At 41.7% G+C, this 17409-nt stretch overlaps 1 protein-coding gene across 1 annotated transcript in view; it reads right to left on the bottom strand.

Moving 5' to 3' along the window:
• Nucleotides 1-7636: 7636 nt before the first annotated feature.
• ALDH1A2 (aldehyde dehydrogenase 1 family member A2) overlaps nt 7637-17409 on the bottom strand; it is a 66315-nt gene continuing 56542 nt past the window's right edge. Inside the window, exons 9-13 of the mRNA XM_084641731.1 lie at nt 16810-16994; nt 15765-15929; nt 15151-15308; nt 14020-14094; nt 7637-9289 (exon numbers count right to left, since the gene is read on the bottom strand). Of these exons, the coding sequence (XP_084497857.1) occupies nt 9217-9289; nt 14020-14094; nt 15151-15308; nt 15765-15929; nt 16810-16994 (656 nt within the window). The 3' untranslated portion in view covers nt 7637-9216. The remainder of the gene's footprint in view (nt 9290-14019; nt 14095-15150; nt 15309-15764; nt 15930-16809; nt 16995-17409) is intronic.

Below are 17409 nucleotides of genomic sequence, written 5' to 3'. Positions count from 1 at the left end.
TTTACTGAACTCTGGTGAACTGAAACTCTCTTCACGGAAGTTCTGTTATGTTCTCCAGCCTCATTCTGTCTGTTCATTGAGTTCCAAGTTCCCCAAACCCAGAGTGCAAAGAGGAGCAGTTGACCAGTTTGCCCAAAGTTGACTGGCCAAGGAGGGTGCTCAGCACTAGAGCTGGGCAGGAAATGGTTTTCCTTGCCCAGAAATACTTTTGAGAGTTTGAAAGTTTTTCCCATTTTGAACTTGGATGGAAAGGCTATGGTGAACATATTCATGAAGTGTTTAGTTTCAGTAATTTAAAAACATTTTGTTTCAATGTTGATGGTTTTTTTCAACTTTTTAAAGGCCCATTAGCTTAAATTTCAAAATATACAGTCATTTAGAACCAGAAAAAGTGACTTTTTTCCCTTTGAAAAAAGTCAGAATAAAAAACTTTGGATAACTTTGAAAAAAAAATTCTCAACATTATTGCTTTAATTGGGAAATTCGTCAAAACCACCCTGGTTTGACCCTGGTTTGTCAACAGCTTCAGTCTTGACAAATCAACACTTTTCTTCAAAAACTTTTCATCAAAAAATTCACAACCAGCTCTACTCACCACTTTGCCTGAGGCTAACAGGCAGAAAAAGATGCTAGCGGTGACAGTCTGCACTCTGGAGTTAAGCATCTGCTAAAATTCTTTGCTGAATAGGGATGGATTTAATCATGCTTCAGATTAAGCATGCACCTAGGTGCTTTGCAAAACTGGGGCCTCCAGGCTAGCACAACTTTGTATGTGCTGTTGCAATATGTAAACTAGCTAAAGTTGTTACGGAACATGGCTCTGAGCAAGTATCTGTTGAGCACAAGCACAAGAAGAAGAAATTGTTGAACAGAACAGAGAAAAATAATGTTCTAAAAATGAACATTAGGAAAAAAGGGGAAAAAAATCCATTTTCTTCCAGAAACCATGAAAACAAGGTACTGGGAAACCAGCCATCAGTTTGTTTTTCTTTGTGAGTATCCGGCTGTCTAGGCACACCATTCAGATCGTAGCATGCCGACTGGCTGCATTAGTGTTTGTGTTACTTAATACCGTGTCAAAAAGTTGCTTAAAAATAATTGATGCTACTGATGAAGTAAAAGTTTTGTGCTGTGTTTACAAAATGCTGAGATTACAGCATTTGAGATGACATTGTTTTATTGCTGCTATGCTGCATTACATGCACAAAAAGGAAACAAGTAACATTAAGGGTAACTATATTTGTTTTATTCCCATTTTTTAAGAAATACAAGAACAGTGAAGGCTCTTGAACCTGGTAGAATCCCCAAGCTGCTAGTAACGTGAAACATAATGTCCCCAGCAAGCATCTGGGGCTAGAGTCTACAGTCCTTAATCGGAGTTCTGAATGTTTGAAGCTGCACATTATAAGGCTAACTGGTAATTACTCTTCCCAGTGTGGCCATTGTAAAAACAGAGCATGCCGCAATTTGTTGCTGTTCTACCGAGGAGCACAATTGAGAGACCCTCAGTGCCAAAAACCCTGAGGAAGAGCTCAGGATGTTCGGTTTTAAAACTTAAACCACCCACAAGCCCAGCCTTTTATCATAGCTAGTACCCAGCCTTGGGTTGCCAACTTTCTAATCACACAAAGCCGAACACCCTTGTCATGCCCCCTGCCTGCCCTTCCCCGAGGCCCCGCCTCTGCCCCACTGCTTCTCCGAGGGCCCACTCCCTGCTCACTCCGTTCCCCATCACTGTGTCGGTCACTTTCCCCCACCCTCACTCACTTTCACTGGGCTGGGGCAGAGGGTCGGGGTGCGGAAGGGGGTGGGGTGAGGTCCAGGGTGAGGCCGGAGATGAGGGGTTTCGGGTGCAGAAGGGGACTCCGGGCTGGAGCCAAGGGGTTCGGAGTGCAGGAAGGAGCTCAGGGCTGGAGCAGGGGGTTGGGGTGCGGGAGGAAGTGCAGGCTCCATCTGGGGGCATGCACTCTGGGATGGGGATGGCAATGAGGGTTTTGGGTGCAGAAGGGGGCTCAGGGCTGGGGGCAAGGGGTGTGGGCTCTGAGAGGGCGTTAGGGTGTGGGAGGGGGTTCTGACCTAGGCAAGGGGTGGGGGTGCATGAGGGAGTTCAAGGTGCGGTCTCTGGCTAGGCAGCGTTTACCTCAGGCGGCTGAAGCATGTCCGGAGGGGCTAAGGGGCTCTGTGCGCTGCCTGTGACTGTAGGTGCCGTCCCTGCAGGCACCACCTGCTTTACTCCTGCTGCGCTGCCGACTGGACTTTTAGCGGCTCGGTCCTTTTCGACAGGGCATTCCAGATGAAAACCAGATGCCTGGCAACCCTAAACCAGCCTGTCTGTATTAAGGTGTGACATCTAGTGCACCTGAATAGGAAATTATCTTAAAACATTTGGCCCACAATGTTAGATTTCAAGCCACAGCCCATGCTGATTGGCATGGGGTCAGGAGGTGGCATGCTTAAGAATATGCTTCAGGACCTGTCTTTCTGACTAGGGGAGGGAGGGCTGGGTTCCAGTTGCACAGTTCCCAGTACAACATTCTGAAGCAAGGGGCACTTGGGAGATTTGGAAAGGCCTTCTGAGAGCCCAGGGGGAGAAGAGATCAAATTCCCATAAATCCTCTGGTACCAGTGACACTCCTGCTGCTTTTCTCAAAATGGAGGCTTGCTTGGCAAAAGAGGTTTCTCCTTGGAAGGTGACTGCAGTGAGGGCAGGACCTGTGTAGAGCCAAAGTCAGACAGCGACCTGTCATGGAGAGAGTTTTTGATGCGACATTGGGGCAGACGCCACTCCTGGAGTAATAGGTTTCATGCAATACTGGTAGATGATATTCATGTGGATGATATTAGAAGCATAACTCTGTGAATGGAGAGACTGTTAACCTTCTGTGGAGAGCGCTATACATTGCTCCCAAATTAGATTGCAAGACTAGCTATAAACAGTATTTGGACATAATTACTGATGATTGTAGAGAAATATGGGTGAAGGCTAAGTGGTGTCTCTGCTAGACCTTTGTGTGTCTTTAGTGTCTGAGAGTAGACATAATTGGCAACGTGATTATTCCGCCAGCTGTCATGGCCTGGGTTAGTTGTACATCAGTTTATTATCAAACTATGCCTAAAAGCCCTTTTCATGCAGTAAGCAGAAAAGAGCAGCATTTTAACTGTGTTCCCCAGTTCAGTGTCTGGCCCAACAGATACAATGCAAATGCTCTGGTCATAGTCCTCAAAATGTAACTTCCTGAAAGTAAAATGTTTGTTTTACAATTCCCTGCTATCCTCTCTTCATCTAAAACTTACACTGAACCTTTGTGAGATTCAGATAACCATGGCTAACTTTCTATGTATTCTTGATTATTGTTTGCCACACTATGTAGTGCTGGGTTACATTTGGGAATGGAACAAAAGTGCCAAAAGAGTGAGAGAGTGGGTATGTCTGTGATATTTTGGTCCAACGCAAAGCGGGAAGTAGCAGAAACCTCCCAAGAAACCCTGCTCTCATGAGAATTCCAGCCCCATCTTGTAGACTCAATGGATCAAACAAAACACGGGGAGGCACGCCCACTGCCACCTTTTCCATTTGCTGGGGGAGTCACTGGAATCCGTTTTGTTTTAGTTTTGCAGAGCAGCGGATCTGTCATGCTGCACGCAACTGTCTTTCTGGTTTCGACTGCTGTCTGAAATCTGAACACAGATGTGCACTTTTCCAAACAGCAGGAAAAGCCACAAAAGAAATGAGTTGCTGTAAGCACGTTTGGCAATAAGGCCAGGCTATTGGCAGGGGTAAAGGACGGTGGCTAAGCAAGGTCTTTAAAAACGGACAAATTTTGAGTGTGTGTGTTTTCTTGATACTTTAAAAGGATCTCACATTTAAATTGAACGTGGCCACTACAGCTAGGTTATTGGTTCCAGCTTTGTTACATAGATAAATGGCCAAAGGAAACATTATCCAAACAGTTCCACTTCAAAGGCAAAAATGACAAGCTTAGCGGAACTTGCAGTACTTTAAATCTGGCCGGTAACCAAGTGAAAAGTGTAAAATATACATGTTTAGGAAGTAGGACACATGCCGTTCCACACAGGCCTTTCCCATGCTCTTAGAGCAGGCCAGCTTCATTTGATGTGCAAATGCATGATGTGTGAGCTATCCTGGCAACACACTGCCTGCCAGCAGCACAAACACTCTTTTGGAACGCTGCAGCAGGCGACGCACACAGCAACTCCTGCCTGGTGAGGTTGTCTGTTGCAAAACCCAGGTTTATTTAGCAGGTCCCATTAGGGAGGCTGTGCACATGAAACCCACCCTCAAAAGAGCAAAATCCTCAATAGTATTTTGAATTAACAGCAAACAGGAAAGTTACAACAACATTCTGGGAACTATATTAGTAATACAAACTTCATTTGTGCTTTACCCACCCAGAATGTCTCCAGCAAGAACCCTGGGGCATGACAGCTAGTGTCACAACTAGGGCCCCAGCATAACAGCAACAATGTGTTTGGAAACAGCCGCTGAAGTATTTTTCTTTTGCTTGGCAGCGCCCAAGTTACAGCCTCACATGGGAGAAGCTGATCATAATATAATGCACAGGGTATTTTTGTATCACTTAACTTTTGATTAACATGTTACATAACCCTACAAATATAAATGTAAATGCCGGATACAAAGATGCTGTAAATAGTGGTCCCGGTTCTTCACTCAGGCCAACTTTACATCAGTGACTTCAATGGCTGTATACAGCTGTAAGTCCAAAGTGCTGGTAGTCAGACTAAATCATTCCTACCTAGGCCCCCCATGTGCACCATGTAATTCCTCTCCCTCTGCCTTTACAGTGGTTACGTCCTTCAAGTATTAGTTCATGGTTTTATGTCTGTCACGCGAAACATATTTAGCTTTTCTACAAAAAAACTTTCTCCATATGGTTTTCTCCCCTCTCTAACGCCCCCCCCCCCCTTCATCGCTCAGGAGACCTGTTCCCAACTGAGCCACTGATCTGCTGCATTGCCCTTAGGGCGGTCACTTCATCTTGCTGCGCCACCATTTCCCCTTTACCTATTTAAGCTCTTTGGGACAGGGACTGTCTTCGTATGTATATAGACTGTATCTAGCACTAACAGTGCACTATGAAAAGTGTCAGTTCCATTAAAATATTATCACCGCCCAGTTAGTGTGTGTGGAAGCCCCACGCGGGGGAGTATGCGTGCCTCATCTTCTAGCCTCCTCCCAAAGAGCTGCGCACGGAAATTCCAAAATCATTGCCAAACTCTGACTGCGCATCTTTTAAAACTAAGCATTTCTGCGGTATATTATGCATGGCAATGTGTTTACTCTCACTGTTCTGGCAGGCATCGGTGCTCATTTAGCATTTGTTAGTTTAGCTTGTTTTAATTAAGGGATCCATGGACTGGATTCTTCACACAGTGATGGTGAATGGCAACACTTCCATTGGTGTCAGAGCTACAGCATTGGGCTCTACTCTATCTTTCTTTACACGGACTTTCTGTTGCTTGTGTGAGCAATTTGTGGCTGCACAGTGCAGTCAGAACGCTGCTGTAGTTAGCTTAACAGAACACACATCAGTACTGAGATACACTGGAACGTGTTGATTGTCCAGATGTATGGCCATGGGGAATTATTGCCTGTTACCTACTGAAGCGAGTGGAAATGAAGGCCTGAAACATTTAAAAACATTCCTGATTCCCAGGATTTGTCAATAACTGCGTCCTTTTCTCTTGTATTGCAAGTTAGTTGCTAGTCCAATAAAGTATCAGGGCGTAGCCGTGTTAGTCTGTATCCACAAGGATTCCAGTGGCACCTTAAAGACTAACAGATTTATTTGGGCATAAGCTTTTGTGGGTAAAAAAACCCCACTTTTTCCCCTTTCCCACCAAATGGTCCCTCTTTTCCTATCCTGTTAGAGGTTCCCTATGTATAGGGGTCGCCCTTAAAAATGTGTTTAAATAAATCACATTACCCCAGTATTTTCTGTTTAGTCTCGGTATTCTCAGTTGTTCGGCGTGGAAGGCTTAGATTTTTATTGCTCAGTGTCAGGAAACGTCAATTTCACCGTACACACACAAACTGAAAAAAATATTTCCATTGATCATGATAAAAATTTACAGCTAGGTAGAGAAAGAAAAATGCTGCTTGCAAACTTATTAGAATTTGAGTTAAGGATAGCTGTTGATATGTGAGGTTGACAATTTGTGTTTTACCAGTTAAAGTTTTAAAGTTGTTGAATCTCAATATCTATTGTGAGATTAAGTAATTATTATCTGACCTCCTCCCTGGAATTTCCCACAACTGGGAAAATTTAAATTGATTAAAAAGCTTAAACATTGATATTGTCCATCAAAATTATTTAAAAAAATTGAATTCTACCAAGCCAAGGGCTATGAAATAGTGATGTAACCGTATCTATTTTATCCTATCAAATAGGCAATTTTTCAAAAGATGAGCAATGCTCTGGGCCATGAAAATATGTGTGGAATTTAAGGGATTGTCCAATCGTTTGTGGGGGAGTTGTACATACCATAGAATGCAAATTCTACTGCTTGTGAAGTGCCTTGACATTCAAACTGCCCCTTTTGGCTTGAGAGACTAAAGGCCAGTGTAATATCAGTCCATAAGTGATCGTGGTGTTAATTTATTTGTATCTGTGACTCATTGGTGGGGAAAGTAAAGTCATCATCCTTTTTGTTTAAAACTTTATCCAAAACTCAAGCTGCGATGCAACAGTTTGCAAGGATGCCCCACTGCTTCAAATGATTTCAGCCCGTCACCGATAGCTAAACTTTATGAGCACAGAGGGCGAGGATGAACTTTGGCGGTGACCTGGATCCACAATTCACAGGGTTTTTTTTCCATACAGCTGCAATAATATTCCAAAAAACATAATTGGCCATTTACTTCATTCACTTTTGCAAATGAAAATAAAGCTACTGTGAGAGCAGCCCCTTCACTAATGTAATGCTTTTTCCCCCCTGGCTCCATCAACAACAAAAAACTCTCGCAGGCTGCAAAATCTTTCTCGAAACCTTTTTAATGGAAAACTTCATAGAAAATATTTCATATCCTTTTACTTTTTTTTAATAACATAACTATATACATGATAAACTGTAACGAAGACTTGCAGGGATTGGAAAAAAATGTTTTGTTGACTACATGCATATGGTACATTGTTCAAAAAAAGATTTTCACAAACTCATGTACATCAAATGTAGCAACAGTGACAAAAGCTGGGGGGGAAATGTCAGCTGTATATTATTTACCTGAATTTAATTGAAATAACATGGAGACATACAAAACACACAAATAATACAGAAGAATACACAATATAAATGCTTATTGCTAGCACAGGTTTCTTTTCTTTTTTTTGTTTTGTTTTGTTTTTAAGTAAATAGCAGAAAAGAAATAAAACCTCCCTTTTCACATTTTATACTGCAGTTAAAAAGATAACTAATTTGTTATTTGCTGTATGTTTATTTTACTCTGGTATACACTACAGTAGGAGTACATGACCTTCACATGTAACAACTCAGGAATACTGGGTTTCAGCTCTGTTTGTGAATGTACTGTCACTTGTGAATAACAGCATGTTACATAGTACTTAAAAACACACACAGGAAATGGCATGAGTTATAAATACAAAATGCTTTTGGGGCTCAGTGCCAGAAGGTGCTGGGCACTTGGGTCCTGATGCACCAAAGCATTTAGGGACAGGGTTAACTTCACGCACAGGAGTATCCCTCTGAAATCAATTCGTAAAAATTAAGCAAGTGCCTAAATGATTTGCTGGATTGGGCCCAGAGCGCTCAGCAACTTGGCCTATGGAGCCTATGGTTAGTAAACAAACTGTTAAACACATGAGGCTATAATTCTGACCTTACCCTCCACATAATGTAGCTACAGTAGGATATTTACTGTACTTTTAAATAAATGTTGTTATAAAACACCTTTCCTCCCCCCCCAACTGGCGCTTGAGTGTTATTCTGGAGCTGGAAAGAAGAAAAAGACAAAGACTCGTGAGTTTATGTTCAGTTTGTTAACTGGGAATCAGGAGGGATTCTGGAACCATCAGGTGTGGCAGTGTACTGTAAACATCTCACTTTTGAATAGGCCTGCTCTTATTCTGGTGCAGTGTCAAAACAAACGTGGAATCAGTGAAAAGTCCAATCGCAGCAATTAAGCTCTTCTGGGGCTCACCAGCAGGGTGAGGACAGCAAGCCATCTTTTTGTAAAATCAAGCTTGTCGGGTGGGTTTTTCCAACGCTAATGAAAACATCACAATTTCCCAAAGTGCCAAACTTGAAACATCTGCTATAATCACGAGTAGTTTGCTGGCCAAGGAGCCTGCAGTGTCAGTCTATACAGATATTTCATGGTGCGGGGGGGACGCTCAGCAAATAATGAAAGCTAAAATAGTTCTGTAAAGCCTTTGGGATCTCCTTCCCATCCAGCCATGCACTTGTGGGAGGATGGTAAAACTTTCTAAAAATCTTATTATAGGTACCAACTCACTTATAAGACATAAAATAACTGTTAAGATGCACTATGAATATCAGACCATCTCTGTGTGTTCATGGAAACCAAATGTCAATGCTAACTAGAATCTTTCCAAATTTAGTAATCCATGCAATAAATTAGTCCCCCCCAGTCTAACCACTTCAAAACATCATGCTGATTGCAAAGTTGCCAATGTACCATATTGCCTGGCTCCAATTCAAAACCGTTCACTTTTGGTTATTAAAGAATGTCAGTGATACTTGATCAGTTGTGTATGCCTAAAATGGTGTCCTCCAAATGAGATCTGTCGCAAAGCCTCGTATAAGAATATCAGCCCAATCTAGCCTTGTTTGAGAAGATGATTTTAAAACAACCTATCTTTTTTGCATATGTGTGCAAAGGATTGTTGTGTGTGTAACTAACAGATGTATAGTGGTACAGTTATTAAATAGTATCCAATTGCAATTTTAACTCTTGCTGCCTGATTTGGTTTAAAAATAAGGGTGTGTGTGTGGGGGGGGGTTCCCAGTGGAGCGTTATGAAATAATGCAGAGTCGGTTTGCATTTTGTATGCAATTATGTGCCTGGTACATATGTTGTAACTTAATATCTTAAATATATACTGCGTAACAACACTTTTTATTCCTGAGTGCTGGTCCCATAAGGAATATTGAGGGTGGCATCACATGTTGTTCTGCACAACATGCTCCTTCATCTTCTTAGGAATTCTTTTGAGGAATCTTTATTGTCACAGTTTTAACTTCAGAATATTCTCTCAATCCACATTCGCCCCTAGAAAACAAATTGCAGCCTATCAACTCATGTCAATTCATTAGTTCCTTATCCAGCCATAAGACGTAGCAGAAGGTTATCTGATGAAGTCATGATATAACTTGAACACCAAAGCACAGTTTCATCACTATATTGTGTGTTTAACACTGGATTAAAGTTCATTTTATCTTCTAAAACCATTGACTGTCAAGTCCCGGTTTGGGACAGGAGGAGTATGGATGGCTCCAGGGTTTGGTAACGAGGTGTGGAGCCACTATAAATCCTGTCCAGGATGGTAGTGACTAGAAGCACTCACTGTCCATTGATGGAGCCATGCAAAATGAATTGATGGTCTCCGTCCCTTCCAGGTCCTGGAGGAAAAATAGCCACATGCCAAGAACGAACAGCACAACTGGCATCTGTGTTAGCACTCTACAAAGAGAAGCCAAGGACTGAAAGGCAGGAAAACCAGAACTCCTCATATCCCTAAACTAAAGCTGTGCTCAGCCCTGACCAGCCTGTCTCCTATCCCTGCGGGTTCCCGTCAGTGAGTGGGGAGGGTAGGTAGCAGCAGTTATAGAGGCTGAGACTGAGGAAATACCTAGCAGCAGGGACTTAGGGCATTGGCACATACTCCACTGCAGAGTTCAACCTACCCAGTCTTCCAGCAGCCAGAAACCCTTTTAGCCCTGGCACAGTGCCACGTAAGTGAGCCTATAAGCTCTTCAAGGTTAGTTATTCTTATCCACCTGGGATTGGATACTGCTGGATACATCCACTACTTGGGAAATATGGAGGTTAAGCTATTGGTGTTGTCTTGGTTACTGAATAGATTTTTCTGTAACCGGTTCTGGCCCAGCTCCTCTCTTGGGCAATTCTGCTAAGTCTCTGGAGTGGATACTGCATTACTCTAATCCTTTTCTCCCTTAGGAACAGCTCGTTTCCTTTTATCTCCATACATTTGGGGTGACTGACAAGTCATTATTTGGTATTGGCATTGCAATCATGCCTTAGGCTCTAATCAGGAATTGGGGCCCTTTTGTTGAGACAAAAAATAGGCTCTGGCCCTGAGAGTTTACAATCTAAGTACATGAGTTGAGCATCTTTTCGGCCTCGATTGGTACTAGGAGTCTCACACATAGACTCCGCAGGCATAGTGCCATGTCTCCTTGCAAGAGGCTGCACTGAGTTAATTTCCTTATTTGTAAGAATAAAACCTAAAGAATTCCTGTAACTGCACTTCATGTGAGTTTGTTTGGCATTTGGAGCTTCCCTTCTTCCTTATGCAACAGTACAGAATGTAATCCTAAATTGCACAAGTAAGAAAATTCCAAGGGGACTCTCCTGAACCCCCCTTTTAATAAATGTTGCTTTCAAAACAGGGAGGGGGTTATTATTCAGAGGCTGTCCACTATAAAACCCCTGGGTATGCTCCTGATGTTGCATAGCCTGTTCTGAATTTACTTCCAAAGTGTACATTTTTACACACAAATGTTTCCCCGGGGGTAGACCCTTCTGACCTCCCTTTGGAGTGTTAATTCATTTGTGCAGAGATGTTGATATTTATCAGGTCATTCCACCCCACCTGCAGTTTTGAAACCTTTCCAACGTGCCTGTTGGCACTGTAAAGTTTACACCTGACTTAGCCAGTTGATATTTAACTTGGTCAGACTGGTGTTTCAGTCAGCACTGTATGAATTAGTAGAAACTAAGTACAAGAAGGGAAATGAACTAATGAGAATTCTTCATAATTAAGTCTCACATTCAATTGGACAAACCCCCACAACTTGCAACAGAGAGTCCCCAGATTTGTCTTCCGCACAATGACCAAACCATTTATCAAACTTAGCTGAGCCACAGAGCCGTTCCCCAATGGCTCAGTAGAGGCTGTCACAGAGAGCTCCAGGGAGCTGAAGAACTAATGCTAATAAGTCACTCTGTGTGAAAATTTCTGCTTGATTCAGTAGGGCTGAAACTTGGCTCCAAACACCCCTTAGACACATTTTTGAGTCAATAGTTAACCCAGCCAATGTAGAATCCAGTGCCTTTATATACCACCAATTGCCAGCTGCTGTCTTGTTCTGGTCTAGCAAACAAAATAATGTGTGTGTGTGGTGGGGGGTGTCTCAAACTCAAGGTGCTATGGGCCTTCACAATCTTTTTTTTTTCTTTCCTGTTTTGAACTTGAGAAGGTAGACAAATGTGAAGTGTCCTCGAGCTACTGGGTAGTTGATGCCCCTTTATAAGCTTATCTTGATTGTCCCTACCTCTAATATAGCCATACAGGAGAGTACGGAGCAGGAAGAAAGCCCCAGTGCATGGCCATGTGCAGGCCTAACCAGATCATAGTTCTAGGAGCAAGGAGAGAGCTGGTGTTGCAATGCTTGCAGAGGTGAAATGGACTAGTCAATGTGCAGGTCATCATCAGAGCCATCATTCCATTCCCCTCTATCAGCTGGTCAGGTTTGAGGGGGGAAGTAAGCTGCACTCCAAAAATGGGTGAAATAATGTATGCTCCCTCTCTCCCTCCCCCCAAGAACAAGAGACGACCAGGGAAGGAACTGTACCCAAGGGATATTCCTTCTTAGCTCCTTCTGAGCAGTGCAGCTAGGCATTGCCCCCTACGCAGGACCAAGCTGAAAACCTCAATCTTCTAGACCTTACGGATTAACTCAATGATAAACAATGAACTTCCTTTGGGAAAGTTTGGACTGAAATCAGAAAGTCTTTCTTTGAGTCATTTTTAATTTAATATGGCCACAATAAATATGATGGGCCTGATTCTCATTTACAAGATGTCACCTTCATAGCACTCTGGCAGTGTAAAGGGGCCTTAATGGGAATGTAACTGTAACTTAAGACCACTTTAAGGCCTTTTTACACTTCCAGAGCATTGTAAAGGGGCATCCTTAGTAGACAATAGACCTGAATCTCATATGTATATAAGGTCTGGTTCCTCACAGCTTTTTACTTTGTGTCATCAGGTACACCTGTGCAAAGTGAGTGTAAAACTGGTGTAGTAGACCTTAAATATTGATTTTCACACTTTCCCACCTATGAAAAAATAGCAGAAAAATCTAGGAAATGAAATGCAAAACCCAAATCAAACCTTGCTAATGCAACATTAAGGTAGCACGGTTATTACCTGACTCTAATATAATGTTAACTCAGTTGTGATGCACATATTATATGGCCTGTTTTTCTAGTCTGTGGTTTTCTAGTCCTATTTTTCTAATTAAATGTGTAGCTTACTACTGTTTATGTAGTAAAATATGTCCCATCAAACGTATGGATGCACAACATAGCAAATTAGCATTGTTAGAACATTCACTGTTTTCATTCCCTGACTTTGTGATTTTAACATTGAAACCTTGACATTGCAGTAAAATGTGTGTGTGTGTGCGTGTGCGTGTGTGTGTGTACATACACACAATGGACTCTGGTCAAAGGGATTCTTAAATACCTAGAATGATAACTCACAGCAGAGTTATCATCAGGTGTCTTTTCATGCGGGAGACAAATATTATATCAGACCTTAACATTATTTTCTATGGGAAAGATTTTCAAAGGCACAAATGGGAATCAAGCTGGCTTAACTACTCAGAGCTTTGAAAATTTTCACACCCTGTGTGATGTAATTAAGCTAAACTAAGCGGGGTTGAGAGGTGGTTGAGAGGTGAGATTTATTATGGTGATGGAAGAACCCCTGTCTACACTTCAGCGCTTCTGTGGCCCAGCTGCAGCATTTTCAGTGTAGGCACAGATATCCTGAGAACAGTATGACTAACTCATGAACGAGTTCAGCTAAGTGGTTCTTAACAAGGGAAGATATATCTGTGTGCATGGAACCCATTTTATGGATCAGGAGCTACTTCACCATATTTAGTTTGAAAGAGTTTGACCTTATTTTGATTTTACTGCTGAATGAGTAGTCAGCCAAAAGCTATTTTCAGGGATGAAATGGGACTTAAGTGGTTCATGTGCTCTCTGCACAGGAATTTTCCTGTTATACATATATATTAACAAATACATAATCAAATGTACTGCATACACAATTGATACAATATCTTGCTATTTCCATGAAGGTTAATATTGGTAGGACGTTAAACTAGGTATGGAAGGAAGAGGATTAAGGGTGGGATTCCATTCCAAGAGATCTGCCATTTACTTCCAGCTGGAATAGGAAGGAAGACAGATAGTCCATAACAGAAGGGGAATATTTTTTTAGGAAGTGTTAATAGAGTTGCCTTAGTGTAGACCTGATTTCATTTAACCTTGTTAAATCTGGAAGAGATAAATAGCACTTTAATTACATGCAGGTGGTCCAGTATTGGGAACTGTGGCAAACAACAGTGAAGACGGAAAAAAAGAATACAAAGAGTTGCAGCTAGCGAGGCAAGCAATATGGCAGAACAACAACAATATGGGAATCTTCTCAGAAAATTGCCAGTTAATATATCCAAGGAAAAATCTTCTGGATCAGGGAGACATTTGGAAACTTCCATTCTTTTTAGTAATGAGAAGACAGTCCCACTAAATCACCTTGCTGTTCCAAAATCTCCAAGGGAAAAATACTAGTGCCATACAAGCCAAATGTATATACAATCAAGACACGAGTATCCCTGTCTTCTCATACCACGCTCATCAGTGTGGTACATGAGTATCTCTATCGTTTTCATTCTAAAAATTCACTAATATTTCCTTACTTGTATATCTGAGCAAAGTTTAGAAGGCAATAATATGATACTTACATTTCTCTCCCATTGCCAGACATTTTGAACCCTCCAAAAGGACTCTGGGCATTTAAGGCATTGTAACAATTTATCCTGTCAAAAGAAAAGGAGCTAATCTGGGTGCATTGTCAGTTATGTATTTGGGAATCCAGTTGGGAGGACTAAACTCATAGAAATAAGGATACTAGCCAACTATTTGTAGTAACTAAGTAATTTCAAACATATTAAAAGAAACATAAGCAGTTTATCTTTTAAAAGCATAATCCTACTCCCAGTGCAGACAATGACATAATTCCCATTTCAACAGGTTTCAGAGTAGCAGCTGTGTTAGTCTGTATTCGCAAAAAGAAAAGGAGTACTTGTGGTACCTTAGAGACTAACAAATTTATTTGAGCATAAGCTTTTGTGAGCTACAGCTCACTTCATCGGATGAAAGCTTATGCTCAAATACATTTGTTAGTCTCTAAGGTGCCACAAGTCCTCCTTTTATAATTCCCACTGTCTTCAAAAGGCAGCAGGGTCAGCCCCTTGGATGCTGATGGAAAAAGTTAAGTAGCTTGAATTCAGCTTCAGTAATGAACTGTTAATTTGTTAACAAACCTCAATGCCATCTTATAACACTTTGCTATTAGATTTGAAATGGTCTTTTTCCACCTGATTTCCTCTGGGCTCTTTAGTTTATCCAGTCCTGACATATCAAATTACATGCTTTTGTTAACCCTCAGAAATGGAGTTTATCAGTCCCTAAGGATTAGGGACAATGGGTGCCTGTTGTTTTCTTGATGCTTTAACATCAGCAACTGCATTATTATTGGAGCATTCATCAGAAAAATCTAACAGAGTTTCCCCATTCTGAAAACAACACGGGACCTTATTATTATTTTATTAGGAGGATGATTATTATTTCCTATTATTTGTTTTCAGCAGTTCCTACCAGCATGCCAGCGGCTGAGTTTACAATCTAAAGAAGATGGGGGAAAGGGCACAATATACAAGTAAAGTGGGCAGGATGATGACAAAATACTTTTACCTCTACAGTTAGTAGATATCTAGACTGGGCCTGGGAAAGGGTGGAAAACTAGGGTCGAACAATGGTGAGTCAAACCCCTTATCTCCAACAGCAGGAATGCATGGTGACTGCTGCCTTACCAGACTGTCCCAGCTTGCATTGCTGATGAGACTGTCAGGGCCTTGTTTATGTCATTTGTAAAGACAGCAGCTACCAGTCCAAAATCTGAATTGTTGGCTCTCTCTATAACTTCATCCATGGTTTTAAATCTCAGTATTTCTTGAACAGGCCCAAAGATCTGCAACAGAGATTAATGGTTAATTTTTAAAACAGCCTTGGGATAAAAATCCCCATTTTTTTCCAGCTGTCTCCCTTTTCCTGTTTTACTCTTTACCAATTCCTAAAGGAATATTTATTAGCGGCACCAGCTCCCTGCAAAACTGTGTGAGCTTTCCCAAAGCAGAGCCCTAGGAAGAGCAGCCACTGAATGAATCCCATCCACTTCCTTTTCTCTTTTCTCAGCTCTGGAACTTGGCTAACTAAGACAGATTCTTTACCCAAACAGGTGCTGAGAGCTTCTCTACCCCTAAAGGGTATTGAGATGCACACCATTGTCCAGCAAGACCCATATTCCATTTGCAGCAATAAATTCCAACTCTAAAACTTTTATCTCCTAAAATAAATAAAATAAATTAAATCCTGTTTAGACACAAATTTATGATGATTATGCCCCCGAGAGGAAATTTGTGGATACCTCTTCCTTGGCAATCCGCATGTCATCTGTTACATTGGAAAACACTGTAGGTTCAATGAAGAAACCCTTTCTTCCTAGTCCTTTACCTCCACATTCGAGTTTTGCGCCTTCTGTAATGCCACTTTGGATAAGTTCCAGGATCTTGTTATACTGTTTCTTATCAATCTTAAAGGTTGAAGAAGCTGTGTTAGTTCTACTGCTTGAGAGTACTCTTGACTACAAACCAGAATGAGTCTGAGAGCATGTTCACAAACACTCACTTTGGCTCAAACTTGAGAGGTACTAAATACCTGCCACTACTGTTGACTTCCTCATCTCAAAGAATAGTGTAACCCACATTAACCCTGTATGGTCTTTGTCCTGCTATAGTGGCTGGTCCACAAATAGCAGCTAATGAGTCTGCTACTGCCTTCCATCTAATGAAGCTGAGCCTTTTGTTCAGCTGGTAGACAGGTCATGCCTTTAGGTCCAGATGCCTTACAAATGACCCAACCAGGGGGGTTTAGTTACAATTAGGTATTTTTAGTATTTTTTAGTACAAATTAGGTATTTTTCCAAATCTGCCTAATTTTTGTTCAAAACTCACCCCTTTTTGGAGATCAACAATCACAATTATGGCATTATGAACTTTTTGAAGGATGACAGCCTAGAGCAGAGACTTCTGGGAGTCTGCCTCTCCATTGCATGTGCTCATTGCACAGCCTGGAGGTGCACAGTGTAGATTTAAGGACAGAATCTACCTTTAATTCTATGAAGCAAACTTTGTAGAATTTGCCAGTATGCTCAGATAACAGAACGCAAGAGTGACTTTTCATGAAGGGGGAGAGACCTACTTCTGCACTGCAGCAGATAAGGTTGGCCCCTTTGGAACTATAATTTTTAAAATGCTTGTTATTTCAATCCCTGTGTACCACAACAAGGCATGCATTCATTAGCCACAAAACATGCTGTGGTTTGAATGAGAACCACAGTGCTAAACAGGCACCATCATACTCTCTATGCAGCCGGCCCATGTGTCATGAAGAGCTGACACATTATTCTTTACCTGGGGACCTTGTTCCGTAGTTGGGTCAAAAGGACTCCCCACTACTCTCCTCTTGGCACGTTCGACACTTCTTCTAACAAACTCCTCGTAGATCGACTCTTCCACGTAAATCCGCGAGCCTGCAGTGCAACATTGTCCTTGATTGAAGAAGACCCCCTGGTGAGCTTGTTCCACAGCATAGTCCACTACAAAACCAAGACAGCCACACACTGCTGTGAGAAGTAATTCACACACTGCTATTGTGCCAGCATCAGACATATTATTTAGTGTTGAGTTTTTATAACTTCGTAGCAGAATTACAGGATTTGGTTAAAAAAACAAAAACAAATTAAAAACACATTACTGTGGTATGGTCCTTACACGAGGATTCGTTTTATTTTATGTAACAATCCCTGTGAAAACATGGTACACAATGTGTGTTTTAAGTTTAAGAGCTCAAAAGCTGTAGACTATTAGGGCATGATTTTTGTCTCATTTACATGAGATTTGACATCTCTGAAATGCTGGTGATTTCAGTGGAGTTACTCCTGGACACCAATGGGAGGAAAATCAGGTACGTAGGGACAAAAATTCTACCCTTGGTTATTTGGGTGCAACAGA

This window comes from Lepidochelys olivacea (assembly GCF_965140295.1).
Source record: "Lepidochelys olivacea isolate rLepOli2 genome assembly, chromosome: 10".
Taxonomy (NCBI): domain Eukaryota; kingdom Metazoa; phylum Chordata; order Testudines; family Cheloniidae; genus Lepidochelys; species Lepidochelys olivacea.
This window is presented reverse-complemented; position numbering and strand designations above follow the sequence as displayed.